Raw genomic sequence first — 17177 nt, forward strand, 5'->3', positions numbered from 1 at the left:
GGGAGCCGCGCGGGGGGCCTGGTGGGCGTCTCGCTTAGCCAATGGCAGCTGCGCGGGGGCCCCGTTTAGCCAATGGGAGCCGTGCTAGGGCGGGCCGCGGCGCAAGAACAGAGGACGAGCCGCGGCGAGGCTGGCGGAAGCTGGAACTGTTCCTAGCCTACCCTCGCTCCTTCTGCGGCGCGGGACGATGTGACGCGGCGCGACGCGAGGAACCGACCCGACCCGACCGGACCCGCGGCAGGGCCGTCCCGGAGCAGCTCCTGCCGCTGCGCCGCGCGGAGGGCCTGGGCCTGCCTGGTAGGTGCGTGCAGCGCCCGCCCCGCCCACTGCCGCGAGCGTGGGGGTCGCGGGGCCGGGGCCGCTTGTCGCTCTCCGCCCCACTCGCTGCCAGCTCGGGCCTCGCAAAACCCCGGGCCCGAGAGCCCAGGGATGCGTGAAGCCCCCGCCGCTGGGAGGTCGCAGCAGCTGCATCGCTCGGCGCCGGGCACCCCCATAGCTGGACCCCGGGCTGAGGGCGCCCCCAGCACCAGCAGTGTGGTACGGCGGGATGCAATGCGTCATTGTGTGAATCACACGTTAGAGCCCACTGCTCCTTGACCTGCACATGTAGAGGGGCCCCAGCATCTTAAACTGGTAATCAGTTTGTTTCCATGTTGCTTGCCAGGCCTGGCTTCTCCTCTACCAAATCCTGTAGATAATTGCCAAGTATGCCGTCGTATGCCCCACCAGGTATCAGGCACTTGGGACTCACAGAAGAGATGATATCTTTTATTAGACCAAGATTTTTGCAAAAAATTAAAAAAATAAGTCATTTGACACCAAAATAATTATGCTTATACCACTTTTTTTTCCAGAGATTTTTCCAGATTTTTTTGCTTATAAATGAGGACTTTTAATTCTTCATGATTAGTATATAAACTATTAATTTATTTTCTCTCATATTCTTCATCACCTTGATTCAGCTTAAAACACACAAAGCTTGAAATGTCCCCACGTTTTCTTGTTTAACATCCTCACCTTACATTGGAGGAGGGGGATTGGTCTCTCCTACTCCCTTCCCCCCCACCTGAGAGATGAAAGCTGCCCTAGTCCCATAGCCCCCTTCTCACAGGTATTTGGCCAGTATTTCATACCACCAAAGCTTTCCGTTGGACATAGCTTGAGATTGTACAGCCCAGTATTCACTTCCAGTATGTCCCATCTTCTCTCAGTCACGGGACCAGAAAGATTTACAGATGTATCATTGGATATTCTGTCTTCTAAAATCGTAAATCTTTTAAGCTATCTCGTTTCGCGTGATGTTGAGTCACCACTGGAACCGGTGGTTCCAATGTGTATTGTCAGTGGTGGAGGCTTGCCAGATGACTTCATAATCCTGTCCAAACTTGTAGTTATGTCTCTCATTTTTATTCGGGAGAGACAGCATGAAATCCTGTTGTCCTTGAGTTTCTTCCTGAATTCCCTATCTACTCTTAAAACAGAGCTGTCATTGATGATTGTGTTCTTGGACTAGTGGAAGAACCTCTTACGAAGGACAAGCCAAGGAAGGTCACAGCAGTTGTTCCATCATAGTCTATATCTCAGCGGTGGGCAAAATGCAGCTTATGCCAAAGGATTTTATCCAGCCCCCGGCAGGTCCCTCAGGCCCACCCAAACCCGGGGGGGGGGGGCAGGGCCCACAGCTGCTGGACCGGGCTTTTTGTCAGCTCAGTGCCTGGCGGTTGCTGCCAGCCTGCCTCACCCACCACTAGTAGTGCTGGAGGAAGCAGGCAGATGGACTGGCCTGGGACCCCAGCAGGCAGGACGTGCTCAGCCAGGCAGATGGGATGGGGTTGGGTCATGGGCAGGTACGGCACAGCAGCTGGGAGTGGGATGGGTGGCCAGGACAGGATCATGAGGTGGTGACAGTGCAGGGCCAGGGCCCAGCATAGGGACATGAGGGGAATGGATTGCAGCTCTGCCCCAGGCCCTGCCCCTGTGCTGTCATCACCCTGCAATGCCTGCCCTGGCCACCCAACCTGCGCCTGGACACTGCTCCCCACCTGCCCTACCAGGCAGTGTCATCACTGCCCCTCCAACCTAAATAATTCCCCAACCCTGCCATATATATGGATACTCGTACTTTAAAACAGAAAATCAACACTTCCTTTCTAAACATTCTCCATAAATCCTACATTTTGGGCAATACATTTATATCCCAAGATTCCCACCTAGCTGTTCCTCCTCACTAACAAGGAGTGAGTACATACAGACTTCAAACACTGTTTGCATTCAAAATTCACATGGCCCTTACAAAGAAAGACGAAGCAAATGTACCACTTGCCATGTCCATCTGCCTCCAGACATACAATCCTCAGCTTCACCCTCAAAATTTGGATTTGGAGTTCACTTACTCCAGGTTGGGTGCTTATGTTTTGGGGGTGGAAGGTGCACAGGATAACACCCTCTGCAAAGAAAAATAGATTTGGGCTCTACCCCCATGTTCTAAGAAGTTTTGCAATATAAACGTAAGGTAGAGATATATCACCTGTCAGCATATCACTCAGGAATAATGCTTGTTTGGGGTGCGATACATTCTTCAGACAGTGATGGCCATAGGGATATGTCACTTGAGGTGATACATGAAGCATATTGTCACAGGAAGTCAAACCTGGATAATTAATGAGTAATTGCTAACATACATTTTCCTAAAAATCAGTCATATTTTGCTTAAATGTCAAGTCATGTTGACGAATATGCAGCAAACCTCTGCCTTATTAGTTCATTAGCATATATTTCATTCTGAAGGGTATTTCTCAATTGTTTTCAGCATGAATCATTAAGAGTGATTAACCTTCCCATCCCATTTTGTGTTATTATTTACATTCTAAAATGCACTGGCCAAGGAAGCGTTTCATCACGTGTTCCAAGTGGTGTATTTCCTTTAGTTGCCAGAATGACAATTAGGTTCTCTACAGATGTTTTTGTCATTATACTGCTCTTAGCTATGTGCATTAATAGATGACAGATATTTAAATGCACTACTACTATGCTTGTCAAGGATTTGATTAAGAGTGATTTGTTATTTGATTTCTTCTACTTGCACAACATCATGACAGAATTTTCCTATGTTTATCCTAGTCATAAAGGTACACAAGTTTTGTTCATTTGTTCTTAATGTAGTATAGGTTATAAGAAATCTATTTTCATTTTTGCAGTTTCCTCATATTTGGGTGTAGTAAGTCTCCAGGGGCCAGGGACCGTAGACATTCATCCAGTTTCTTAAAAAATCCTTTAACATTTGAATTACAAACTGTTAGGGCTATAGCAATAAAGATTTTCTTGGCCAATACCAATAGCTGATGATTAACCAGCCATATCGGCCAATGTCGATCCAATAACTGATATTTAGTAACAGTGCAAGGTATTTTAAATTACTGACGTAAATAAACCTTTTATGGTTTGTTTTACATTTAATATATACATGTGCCTCTTGCCTGCTCCAGCCCTCAGTGAGGAAGGGGGTGACCACCTTATTCCAATGCACATCTCCCCCTCGCCCACAGCTCCTACCCACAGCCCCACTCAGCCTATGCTGCCATCTTGGGTGGGGTGGACCCTCGCACAGACAGCAGGGCCAGGTGTGTTTGGAGCCCCGGAGCACGCCGCTGCTTCCATGCCGGTGGGCCCTGTGCAGCTGAGCTCCTTGGCCACTGGGGAGAAGCTGCTTTCGCAAAGGCGCCTGGTGCCCCATAGAGCAGAATGTCCATACAGCGTCTTACCCTGCCTGGGTGCAGCCCATCGCCATGGCAGCCCCATTGCTCAGGCCCCTGCTGCACATGCAGCATTGCCACAGCAGTGGCAGCAGGAACCGGTAATGGTTCTTTGTTGTTGAGTGGGGCACCCTGTGGTCACTCCCCAGAGCTCCCTCTTCCTCCTGCTGCTTGCTGGGACCCGTAGTCTGCCATTGGCTTGGGACAGCAGCAGGGACTGGGGTATGCTCACCAGGGTGCTTCAGATACATGGCCATAATTATCAGATACCATAAAAAAGCCAATAGCATCATTTCTCCTTTTATTGGTACCAGTCTTATAGCCAACTGATATATTAGCGCACCCCTACAAACTGTGCACCGAGCATTTGAAGAATGTTTCCACTAGGATACGTGGATGTGCCTGAGGATACTACACTTTTACTTCCTAGTCTGAGGGTTTTCTGAGCCAAAATGATATGGGCATCCCAAAACCCTGCTAGTTTCAAGTTGTTGGACTTGAACCTGCCCAGGGTATGAAGACTGGAAAGTGTTAAGGGAACAGATTTTAAAAACAGTAAATAGACAAGTTTCTCAAAGTTGTTCAAAAGAGATGGAGGATATCCGGTCTTCTGTAGAATGGTTTTCTGTACTTGTGCTTGGGCAGAAGGTAAGATTGCATTCTCTCAGAGACCAGTTATAGTACAAATCTGGTATTTCTTTCTTCCTTGGCATGCACCTACAGACCTGTCTCCTCATAGGCTTTTAACTTCCAGTGTGTACATAATTCCACTTACAAGAAATATGGGTGTTTATTTAACATTGCCTTTGAGTGTAGAAATCTTTCATAGTGCTGTGATTAGTGGTGGGAATACTGTGCAGTCAGCTAGGAAGCAGAGAACTACCAAATTTATAGTGTAGTTTTGTACGTAGCAACATGAGGCTAACTTTTCCTGGAAACATAAGCAAGCCACAAATAGAACACTAAGTTTAGATCAATGCAGGTCCATTGGCTTGACAGCACAGAGAAGTGGTGAGAATCTCCTGTAAAACTGTGTTCTATATCCCTTTCTGAGAAAACAAAGAACTGGAGCACCCAGAGAACTGGTGTCTCTGCACTGCAGAGAGAATAGGAGAAGATTTCCTGTCTCCTGGTTAGAGTTCCCTGCTTTTTAAGGCTGAAATCACAAAGGGGTTCTGAAAATCCTGCTCTCCGTCTCTGGCATCAACTATCACTTCTGTCACTTTGAGACTGTTACCTGACACAGTGGAAGTAGATAAGCCGTGTAAGCAGAGAAAGCCATATGACACTGGATCTAATCCACCTCTCACATATGCATTTAGAATGATAAGAAAAAGTAGTGAATTCCTTAAATGACCTGCTCTCTTCCCTGCTTTGACATTGTGACCGAATAAACTTTAACATTAGTGACACACATGGCACTACCTGAAAGAACTACTTATTGCCCATAGGATCCTGCTCAGTGGGGTCCTGATCACCAAGTGGGGCCTCTAGGCTGCCTCCAATGGTATACAGAGGATGGATGTCTGTTAGCCAAGTAATCATAAAAATGTTCTTTAACTATTTTGTTGTTTCCCATTAGATCCTTCAGTCTGCTGCTGTTTATCTTTCAAGATACTTCAATGTGTTTCTTAATTGTTTTCCACTTTATTCCACTGATTATAAAAGAGATTGCTCTTGTAGAAAGTGTTTTGGAAAAAAGCATTCGTCATAGGTTTCACCGTCAGTGGTCAATATAACATTCTTGCATCATAGTCCTGGAATAAGTGCTAAGAACAACTAACAACCCTAAAGAATGAGTTCAGTCCTTTACAAACCCCAAAACAAAGTAATGGATATATTTCAAAATTATGATCAAGACAAACTGCACAGAAAATCCAAACATGGGTAATTTAGGATTAAGGCATTTTGTCATGGAATAAAATGTTCTCTCATTGAAGTGGGATATGAATGGAGAACATGGTAGTTTGGACAGCTAGCATGCAACACACTTTAGGGGTTAAGAATTATGAATTGATTAGGGTTGGGGGGGGGGCAGCAGGACTAAAACAGCGATAAGACCAGTATCACTGAAATAACAGATGTCTCAAAGAAATACTATAGGTAGAGTCTACTGTAATAACTAAGGTGACATTGCAAAATATTTGGAAGGGAAGGCCAAGAAAGTAGCCTGTTGCCTTTGAAGTTTTAAAATATTCACTATTCTGTCTACACCATCTCTTGACTGTTTTTTCCCCCCTTCCTTAGGTTGTTGCTGACAATCAGAAATTCCCTCTTAAAGCTGTGTAAATGAGAATGTCCCTGGCTCAGAGAGTGCTGCTCACATGGCTTTTCACATTACTCTTCTTGATCATGTTGGTGTTAAAACTGGATGAGAAAGCACCATGGAACTGGTTTCTTATATTTATTCCAGTCTGGATTTTTGATACTATTCTTCTAGTTATGTTAATTGTAAAAATGGCTGGACGTTGCAAGTCTGGCTATGACCCACGCAATGGCTCCCAGAACATTAAGAAAAAAGCCTGGTATGTCATTGCAATGCTGCTTAAATTAGCTTTCTGCCTTGCCCTGTGTGCTAAACTGCAACAATTCACCACCATGAAACTAGCGTATGTATTTATTCCCTTATGGGCCTTACTCACTGGGGGCATGATTGAGCTTGGATACAACATCTTCTACGTGCGAAGAGACTAAGTTGTCGCAACTGGGTTTTTTTTCAAGCCTGTCAATGAGTGCTACCAAAATTACTGGACCATCATAGCTTGCTTCAACCTCAAGTTCCATACAAGAAACTGCAGCTAAGATAATGGTCATAAGTTACAGAGTTTATCTGGACCAGTCGGGGGACAAAGTGGATTTGCTCCATTTTTTCCATCACAGACATGTTCATGTAAATAAAGTTACACTTGACTTCACCTTTGTTTTTAAATATGATTAACTGGATTTGAAATAGAAATGCATGAGTTCTATGAAAAGGGATCTAAAACAGTTATCTACTCTAAAGGGTGCAGCATGTTGCTTAAGCCCTGGAAGGAAGAGCCGTCTTCCCACTCTATATCCTCTAGTCAGTCCCAAGAAGTTACTCACAGAGTTTAACATTAATTTCTTAGGTATACAGAATTTGCTGCGAGATTCTCCAACAACTGAAAACAAATAAGAGCAAAGTTGCAGTAAAGTGACTTACACTCCCCACCCCCTTCCCTAAGGATGGTTTTCCTGGACTCTTCAGTATTGCCTTGCCGTTACATAAGCACAAGCAACCTGACCCCTAAATGTAGCTGAAGCAACTTGTTTCGGTGAACTACCCAGTGTTTTGCTGGAGTGAGGGAAAGGCTGAATGAATGAACATTAGAAGGGTACAGACGTTCTAACAACAAGAATTACCCCACACTAGCAGATACAGCTAAGACCTTTCTGTCTGCACCCTACATATCTTTGATAGCCTGGGCACAAAGGAATGAAAAAGTGATTAAGAAAATCTTCCCAGCCCTCACTCAGGATAACCAAAAAGTTTCCATTACATATTTTAGAGCTCCCCGTCTTAAAGACTGGGGGGGGTAGGGCAGGGGGGAGAGAGAGGGGTAAATCAGATGAGTTTTAATTTGTGCCTGACAATCCTGAGTTAGCATATCTACCCAAATCCAAGGCTACCTGCCCAATAATTAGATTTTAGACATGGAAGATATTAAGTGTTATAATTGTCCGTGTAAAAACTTAAATTTTGCAGAGTTGCCTTATATGCACCATTCCCCCCTCACCCAAAGCACTGACCAGGGAGAAGGGGCTAGAGCCCTATTCCTTTCCCCCAGCCTGACCCACCCCCCATGCCTGTCCCTGCTGCCACCCTGTGTCTGTTCTCCTGCCACATGCACCTCCCCACCATGCCTGCGCTCTCCCCCACTCCTGCCTATCTTCCAGGAAGGGTCAGTGGCAGCCATTTCAGGCCCAGCCAAGTCATGTAGAATCCAGGGTGGGATTTTTATAAATGTTTTAAAACCAAGATGGACTTCTAATTTTACTCAAAAGGATGGATGTGAATGAGGAGCAAGTTACTCAGGAAGTGGGGGCTACCCACCTGCAGAATGAATTCTTTTAAGCTACCCAACCAGATCTAACTACACTTGTAGACAGACAATGAAGGTAACCTGAAAATAGTTGAGCACTTGGGCACTCCCAAGTTTTAAACCCATCAGCAACTTTATTTACTAACTTTATCAGAGAAGGAAAAGGCTGGTTTTGAAATTGCTCTGTCTGGCAGAGAAAATGCAATAAATCAGTTTGTGGAGGTCAGAGCTTACAAGAATTGCGCTTAGCTGCCTAATGGCCAGCTAGTCCCAGAAAAGTTTCCTTGGCCACATTTAAATAGCCATCAGCATGAAGATTTTAATTGTGACTGAAAGTATTCTGTCATATATAATGCATATTTGTAATCAAACTGGTAACACAAGCTTGAGCATTGCCATACATTGAAAGAAAGTATTTCTGTTAAAATCATTGTAAAATGGTCAGTTTCACAAGCTTTGCATAGCTCTCCAGCTTGTTACAATTGCAGAACTGTAATCACTAAAAACTCAATTATTTCTGTTCTTCTCACTCTATATAATACCCGGGGGGGGAGGGAATGCTGGTTTTTAAAAGGCACCCTTTTTCCTCAGTAGAAAATAGTTTTCTTGCAACTTGACTTTATATTTAAAACAATAATTTTCAATTCCAGGTGCTGCCCAAAACTTTGATAACACCATGGGAGTAAGTTAAACAGTCATTTCTTTCAGCTTTTAAAAAAATACCGAAGTTTGATTCTTTTTAACTTTTGCAAAAATAACAAAAAATACCATTTCATAGAAAAGACCAACCCTTAATACTTTTTTTTAAAACACATGTAAAACATTTACTTCTAATTAAGCTCGTTTCTCCTTTCATAAGTTAAGTTGTTGTGCACGTCTTACTCAGTTTTTCCTCAAAAAAGGTCTGAATAAAAAAAAACCAAAAAAATTTTTTGTTTAAGTTAAAATGTGCATATGAAAATAGAGTTTGCTAGTGCAGAACAGCAAAGGAGGAATCATCTTATCCCATAATGGCTATCCCACGTTCTCTTGAGGAAGATCCCTGCAATCCTTTATTACCCACCACCCGCTTATGTTGTAAGATATTTTAAGAACCGAGTTCATCTTACATTTGATTACAGTAGGGCTGTCCAGGCTTGAGCTTCTACTTTTGTGGAGAACAATGACCACATAATGGAAACCTGAGCTATGGTTTTCCTAGAGTCAGGCAATCAAAGCTGCCATCACCATGTGACCATTAAAAAAAATGAGAGCACTTGAGAGGATATATTCCAGCCCCCTTCCCCCAGTGGCAGATGGAAGAGAGCTGGTAAAGCTTCAGCTTTATTATTGTCCAGGTCAGAATGAGATAGTCTTCAATTAAAAAAAAAAAAAAAAGTGTGGTGGTACAGTGCAACAGCCTTTCATAGGACTAAAAAAAGATTTCAAAACTAAGCAGGAGACGAGTGCTACAGCACAACTGAAATTAAAAGTACACAGTGCATTTTATAGAGAAACCAATACGACAAGATGTATATGCATTTTAGTCTAACGAATGCATTTCTCAGGTGACAGAAGCACTCAGCTGCATGTTGTGATGACAGACACAAAGCTTGTGTTATTGCTTACTTAGAAAATGGCTTTAACTACCTTGACCAATCCCACATTAATCCCAATTCTAATCACTAAATGTATGCTGTGCTCATTACTCGGCACATGATATCAAGACAGCTTTCACAGTTAGTCACTCTCTCTTAATGCACCTAAGAAAAGCAGCACTTGCCTTCAAATGCAAGTGCCTATACAACTCCAAACACTGACATGTTCATCCAGGTGGACTGCATTCCAAATAATAAACTACCGCAATCATTTCCTTCAAACATCCCTAAAACAGTAACACAAATGCATGCATTTGCATTTACACTGATTTACAGAAAGATCTGTGTGCATTTCTACTTCAAGCTATGTAGATTTAGGATACTTGCAATTAAAATGCCATTTAATATTATACAAGATTGCTTAATTATTCTGATTTCTGTACCAGCATTTGGTTTTAATTAATCAGCTGATTTAAGTGAAAGGGAAATAAATTGGGTAGAGTTGTATACAAGAATTTTGGATTTTGCAGTTTCCATGGAACCTCTACCAAAACAACTAGCAAAAGTTGTTTTTATCACCAGTATAGCGCAGAGCCTGCAAACTATCGGAGCTAAGGGGCCCGGGGTAAGAGCAAAGTGATGCACTGAGGATATGGCACATGACAGGGCTGCACTAAGCTGACTACGCTTCCCGTGTGGGAGGTAGCTTGTGCTAAGTAGTCTTCTGAAGCAGTTTTGTAGCCATCTTAGGGTGCACGCATCAATGCTGGCCATGTCATCTTGGTTGAGGCTGCCCCTATAGTGAGGGGTGCACAATACAGAGCGCCCTGTCCAAGTTTGCAGATGATACCAAATTATGGGGCAAAGGCAAACACACCAGAAGGTAGGGAATGGATCCAGGCAAATCTGGATAGGTTGGAAAAATGGGCTGAACAAAATAGGATGCAGTTCAACAGAGACAAGTGCAAAGTGCTGCACCTGGGCGAAAAGAACCACCAACACAGTTATAGGCTGGGGGATGACCTCAGCAGCAGAGCAGCTGAAAGAGATCTTGGAGTCATAGCTGACTCCACAACGAACATGAGTTGTCAATGTGACAAAGTGATCAACAAGGCTAACCGCACTTTATCATGCATTAGCAGATGCATGACGAACACGTGGCATTGGTCAAGGTGCAGTTGGAGTACCGTGTCCAGTTCTGGGCACTACACTTCAAGAGGGATGCGGAGAATCTTGAGAGAGTTCAGAGGAGGCCACTCACATGGTCAGAGGCCTGCAGGCAAGGCCCTACGAGGAGAGACTGAGGGACCTAGATCTCTTCAGCCTTCGTCATAGAAGTTGGACATTAGAAAGAACTTCTTCACAGTTAGGGGTCTCATAATCTGGAATGGGCTTCCAAGGGAGGATCTTCAAGAGGAGACTGGACATGCACCTAGCTGGGGTCATCTGACCCCAGCGCTCTTTCCTGCCCAGGGCAGGGGGTCAGACTCGATGACCTACTGAAGTCCCTTCCAACCCAAGCATCTATGAATGTAACATTTCCAGTGGGCTGGATATAATACACAAACCTGACATTAGCACTGACCATGGATAAGTGTTGTAGGTCACAGGCCAGGCTTCACTGTGGCCGTGAATAAGTGCCATGTTTTTGACAACGATGACTACACTATAAATACTTGTTTCTGATAAAGGCAACCACCATTTCTGAACCACCAGATGCTGAGTGAACAAAAAGCAGGAATTTGGTGTCTCAATGTAAACAACATACGTGTCAGGACATCAAAGTAAGGTTGTTTCCAGAACTTCATTTCCTTTCCTGTACAACATGTTGTATATCCAGTGGAACCTGCACACTATGTCAACTTTATTTGCTCTGTCATGGTATATTTCCCCCATTTTTTACTAAAATAAAAATATTAATCAAATACCTGTATTTACTTACAGTAATCCACGCTGACGCTAGAATTATTTTCAAACAGCATTTTAGCAGCAGAGTTCATGAAAGATAGGAGCCAAATTCACCATTTCAACGTCTAGCAATAATTAGTAGAACTAGACATAAGCATATATCTACATGAAGCAACGGCATAGATCTGTCTGCACTCAAGGCTGTTGTAAATAGTTTGACCGTGTGCAAACTAGTAAAAGCATGACAATTCAGAAACATCATAAAGTTTGTGGATGTTCTACCATTTAATACGAGTCAAGCAATACCACTCTTTTACAACAGGCTGTCACACATTATATGCCAAATTTATTTATGATTACAAGCCTGTAATTTCCAATCTCATCCTAATTTTAGATTGATTTAACATCCTGTCATGTAAATATTAGGGAATGGTCTTTTATTAACTTCTAATATATCTTACTTTTTGTAGGAATCATTCACTCATCTGAAAAAGTTTTTGCACTGATGAACCTTGTGACACATTGTGCTTTTATTTTACATATTGTTATCAGCCTTTATTTGGAAAACCAATCACCTGAATAACTTATCCTTGGGCCTAAGTACCTTCATTGTTGATCAACTGATTCATCTCCAACAATTGCTTTCACAGCTGTCCACTTCTATGAACACCTTCTAAAATGATATTTTACTTGCAGAACTGAGCAGAATTAGTATCCTGCATGGAAAATTATTAAAAACCCGAGTAAATGATGAAGAGGCCTTATTAAACCAGGAATGAAATCACCCAGCAAAAGCTGATAGTTCAGGCAGTGACTCTTACACGTTTCCACTGCATGTAACTGAGGTTGCCAATGAAGAAAGAGGTACACAGTATTAATGAATCTGAGAAATGGGAAATCCAGGTGATGACAGCCACATCAGAAACAATATCTTGGTCTAGAAAAAACAAATTTCTAAAACTGCATGCCAAATTGGGACACCACTGATTGCAAAGGCATTGCTGCAACTAATGCCTCTGTTTGAGTACATTATATGTGGCCTTAATAACGGGTTTATCCAAGTTTCTGGAGAACAAGGAGGGGCCAAGAAGAAAATAAAGCAATGTTGGAGTTTCCCGCAAGATGGGAGTTAGCACAAAAAGTAGCTTTACACAAAATTGAAAAGCCAAGGAGGGTGCAAAGCAGAGATGGGGATTGAGGTACCAAGCAGGATTAGTTTCAGTGACTTAAGGCGGCATGAAAGGTTTATTGCTGAAGCACAAGTCTGAATATGAAGTTTTTGGTGGCAGGAATAAAAGGTTATATATATTGTGGGATCAGTAAAAATCAAAGTGTGATCTGTGTTAGACAACTAGTGAATGACTTGGGAAATAAACATTTTCAGAAAAGGTACTTCCCTCTATACAACCATGTCCAAATAAACAGGCAGCAGATGGAGGACAAAGAAACACTATCAGTTTTTTTGTGTTTTTTTTTTTAAGCAAAACTGAAAAAAAAGGATGCATCTATAATCAGTAAGTCACTACTGAGATCTTTACACATTAGAATAGGAAAGGAAACTAATAGGTAGCAATTTTGGTGTCATTCATATTCCAATTGTGAAGTACCATGTTCAAGGATTGCCAGGTGATCACCACAATCATCTAAAACAAAGGACAGAGAGAGGCAGGAATCAGTAGCCTTGCTTCCCATTTTCATAGGGTTTCATAGTTGTTAGGGGCTAGAAGGGACCTTACAGATCGGGTCCAGCCCCCCTGCACTTGGGCAAGTTAAAAACATTCCGACTTGTAATGTTTTTGCATTCCCTGTAAGAGAAGTATTTCTCTGTTATTTTTCTATAGTCAAAGAAGTGCTTGAAAACTAAACATTTTCAGGGTTCTTCAAGTCTAACAGGGGATGCCCCGAGTCCAACAAGTTTCAGAATGAAAAAAATATGGAAATACTTTTAAAAAAGAAAAAAAGCCAGACTTCACAGGAAAAAACCTAAAGATTTTATGCATCTACTGTGGCCCACAAACAAGTTTAAGTTGTTAAAGTGTCCCTATGCTATGTGCAAAGTCATGTTTATAATTATATTTGTTAAGCCGCTATCAAAAATGAAGCCTATTTTCCTACTCTAGACTTAGATCAAGATTAAGAGAGTTTAACATTAGGAAGTTTAACATTGACAAAGACCAAAAATACTTGACCCATAGTAGATGATCCAAATATGGATCACAGGCATAGAAATCATTTAGAAAAATGGTTAGAAAAAAAAAGGGCAAAAGTAGTTAAAGCTGGTTTAAAAATCAACCTCATGTCTCCTGCTAAGCCATCTGGAACACCTCCTACTGCCAACTTTGTGCAGAATACCAAGCGTTACTTCCCCAACTGCTCTAAAATTATATCATTAGACAGTTAGTGCAGAGTAGAAGAACAGAATGTGGAAGCACGTGCACAAACCATGTGTGCATGTTCACAAAACCTAAAAGGAACTGTGGGCAGAATTTTACTGGTAAACATGAAAGCAAAGAGAGGAACTTGGGTTGTATTTGTCAAGTTTCCTATGGTCACACATGCCATTTAAAGAGTTCAAATCAAATTATGCCGGACTATCAATGGCTAACGCTACAACTTGAATCTGTTTCTGGGTCAGCGAGGACGATAGGGGAAGTAAGGATGCAAGTTTGGTAGCTTTGTCTGAGCTAGACCTGACATAATTTCTATATGGGCACTAAAGGAATCCCCAAGAGTCATCTCTGAAAGATTCACATGGTTAGTTGTTTACAAACAGAGAATTATGGTAGTCTACTAATGATACCAGCATTTGAATTATTAATACCATGGCAGATTACTGAATACATTTTTAACTGATTAAGGTGCTAGTAAATGGAAGGCTAATGGATTTCACTGCGTGCAAGTGTAAAACAATACATTTTGGATTTTATCAGAGCAACCTTGTGTATTTTTGAGTAAGTAAATTAAATTAAAATAACAAAGGGCCTTAACAAAATAGAATTAGCAGTCACATAAAAATAGTACATTATTCTTTTGCAACAAATGTGACCGTTAAACTTAGAAATTTGGCATGAAATCATACTACTGATAGCTTTAAGAATGCAAAGACTTCTCAAAGTTTTAAGGAAAATAGCAAAAAATGGTTCATAAATATGGAAGGTTTTAGGATGACAGACTTAGGAGCTTAAGTTTTTTTACATTTAATTGAAAATGAAAGCTGCAGTGGAATTTACTGATATATGCAACTACCTGAAAAAAAATGCAGAATTTGGATATGTTTAAAGCTAAAACTGCAACATGCCCACACAAAAAATTAAATAAACTTAAAATTACAGAGAGTTGACCATTACCCTATCAGATGACTAGCAGTTGGAATGATCTTTCCTTAGCCATTTTGACAACATGCACATAAATAGTATTGAGGAACTTAGAAGGGCTAGAGTAAGAAGCTGTGGAAAATTAACACCGACACCCATGTTATCTTTCCTGTTAATGAGAATGATTCTGTCTTACACTCACAATAAGGTGGGCAAGGAATTCCCCTTGAGACTTATTGGCAAGTACCTTTCTCCCCTACTATCCTACAGCATTATCTACTTCTATCAATTTATGAAACACAAATCCAAACTAATTCTTTAGTGAATTACTTCATGCATCAATTTAAGACACTCCTAGGTCTCTGTCTCTATCTGTTTAAAATGATGGAAACCCTTGTATAAACTTATCTTTTAAAGAATTCCTGCTCTAATTTACTCAGAAATTGACAGTTAAGAAGAGTTCCATTTCACATTTACATTTAAAAGCCAAGTGTTGGCTAGTACTTCTATAGTCTATGGGGAGAGAGGTGAGAGGAGGAGTTGCAACTCACCAGCTCCCAGTACACATACTGGGCACATCTGCACATTCAATTAATGTCCTTTAGGTAATGTGCATTAAATCTAGTACCTCCAAGCGCCTATATACAAACACTGAGGCTGGTTCAATGTGCTGGAATTCCAGTGCCTCAAGCCTCCTTGGTCCAAACCAGCCTCCTGCATCTCATGTATCTGCATCCCCATGCTTAAAAATGGCAGCAGGAGTGCTTGAACTAAAGTTCATTGAATCAGCTTTAGTTCTCATGGCCCTGCTGCCATTTTTAAGCGCAGGATGCTGATGCACAAGATGCTGCGGCACTCTCAGAGCTGCTCTAGAAAGCCACTCTAATTAAAGTGCCACTCCTCCCCACGAGCACATGTAAAAGAGCCTTCCATTGTGAAGTACTAGAAAAATGCACATTAGCCTATTTTAATGTGCATCAGGTAAAGAGCAATTTTTTGTGATATTTTAATGCACACTAAAGTGCACATACAGACATGCCCATAAAGATGCAGACTACTACTACTACTAGTGTGCAAAGGAAGCCCATTTGCTCCACAACACAGAAGGACTGTGGATAAGGCTTTGCCTCTCCTGTTCAACTGCTAGTATCTGAAAACAGGCTTGGGAAAAGCATTTTACCAGCAACTATAAGAAGCCCTGTGGCAGGGTATTCGGGCATTCTGATTGATTTTGTCTTACATATCCAGAATGCCACACATGCTACCTCTGTCTGCTCCAACCCCTCGCTCCAGAAAGGAGCAAGGGCATAACTGGGTCCTACAACAAGTACAGTGCAGATAGAAACATAATTTAAGAGGCAGCTCAACTGAAGTATCATTTCTTTTTTTGCAGACCCAAAAATAAAACCAATTTGTTATTATGAACCTTTATTAAGTGGCTCACATTTCAGTATAAATCACACTAAAAAGATTTTTTTAAAAAAGCTATTTACACTACAGTGCTGACACATTTAAAATGAAAAAATTGGTATAAATAAGCTCTATGGAAAAGCCTGGAATTGTCAAAAAGAATTCTGGCTCATCTTACAAAAAATATATATGTTAGATGTCAGCTCTACTCTAAAACCTACAACTCAAATTATTTAAAGACTTCGTTATGTTAAACCTGCAGTGTTTACAGTGCATCTGGCCCTAAGTGCTTTGATACTTCACAGTTATGGACAGGCACTGAGGAATGTTACAAAGCTACATAAACTATTTCTTGTAACAGACGCAAAGGCAAGTCACATGCTTGCCTTACAGATCTTATGAATCTTTACATTATTACATCATTAAGTTTAAAAAGTAATTTAAAACCATATGTACAAATTTAGCACAAAAAGTCATCCTCTCTTTGTCCATGCAGATTTGGATATGTTGAACCATGTTGTCTTGTATCATCCAGACTCAAGTGACTTCCAGGGCACAACTTATCCTGTAAGTCTTTGTTGCCAGATTGAAATTTAGAGTCCGCTTCAAACTTAAATTCTGTCAATTCAACATGATCCAATTTTGTTTTAACATTCTGACGTTCCATATCATTAGGTGCCACTGTCTTTTCAGGAAGATCAACATTCATGGATTCCTCTTTAATTCGGTGAGATGAAACAAGTTCATGTTTTATCTGTGTGAACTCCTGCTGTATGTATTTAGTTTGCAATGCATCTGAAAATTTGGTGTCTTCGGAGGTATTTCTGCCTATTGTACAAATTCGGCTGCCAGTCTGAAGTCCCGTGACCGAAGACATGGGGTCTGCAGGTGCGTCCGCTTCATGGGTGCTTGAATTTTGAGAACCATCTCCCTCCGAGTGATATAGCTTGAGCCGGATATGCCAAGCCAAACTGCATACAGCTGAAACTGTCTTGAACTGGTGCACAACATTCCTCGGAATAAAATAAATGTCATTATCATATAACTGAATCCTGGCATACCGAATGCCTTCCCTTCGCAGTTGGTTAAGCTTTGCATCGTCAACCCACTGGACACACTGGAAGGGGGAGAAAAAACAAGACAAGAACTAAG

At 41.8% G+C, this 17177-nt stretch overlaps 2 protein-coding genes across 4 annotated transcripts in view; one reads left to right on the top strand and one right to left on the bottom strand.

Moving 5' to 3' along the window:
• The first annotated feature begins 76 nt into the window (after nt 1-76).
• Nucleotides 77-6667, top strand: TMEM60 (transmembrane protein 60). 2 transcript variants are annotated; one of them, XM_090041928.1, is made up of 2 exons: nt 77-301; nt 6000-6667. In XM_090041928.1, the coding sequence occupies exon 2, from the start codon at nt 6042-6044 to the stop codon at nt 6444-6446; it is 405 nt and encodes a 134-aa protein (XP_089898054.1). In that variant the 5' UTR covers nt 77-301; nt 6000-6041; the 3' UTR covers nt 6447-6667. The 2 variants fall into 2 exon arrangements, with proteins under 2 accessions (XP_089898054.1, XP_089898053.1); XM_090041927.1 differs by having other exon boundaries at nt 77-297.
• RSBN1L (round spermatid basic protein 1 like) overlaps nt 6412-17177 on the bottom strand; it is a 78124-nt gene continuing 67358 nt past the window's right edge. For both annotated transcript variants that reach the window (XM_090041925.1, XM_090041924.1), the window contains one exon: nt 6412-17142. In XM_090041925.1, the coding sequence (XP_089898051.1) occupies nt 16486-17142 (657 nt within the window). In that variant the 3' untranslated portion in view covers nt 6412-16485. The remainder of the gene's footprint in view (nt 17143-17177) is intronic.

The sequence above is a fragment of the Crocodylus siamensis genome, chromosome 4 (assembly GCF_052110815.1).
Source record: "Crocodylus siamensis isolate JL-2025a chromosome 4, ASM5211081v1, whole genome shotgun sequence".
Lineage (NCBI taxonomy): Eukaryota > Metazoa > Chordata > Crocodylia > Crocodylidae > Crocodylus > Crocodylus siamensis.

Excerpts from the sequence above, each read along its gene's own strand:
- TMEM60 (XM_090041928.1), top strand. The coding sequence starts at position 6,042 with ATGAGAATGTCCCTGGCTCAGAGAGTGCTGCTCACATGGCTTTTCACA.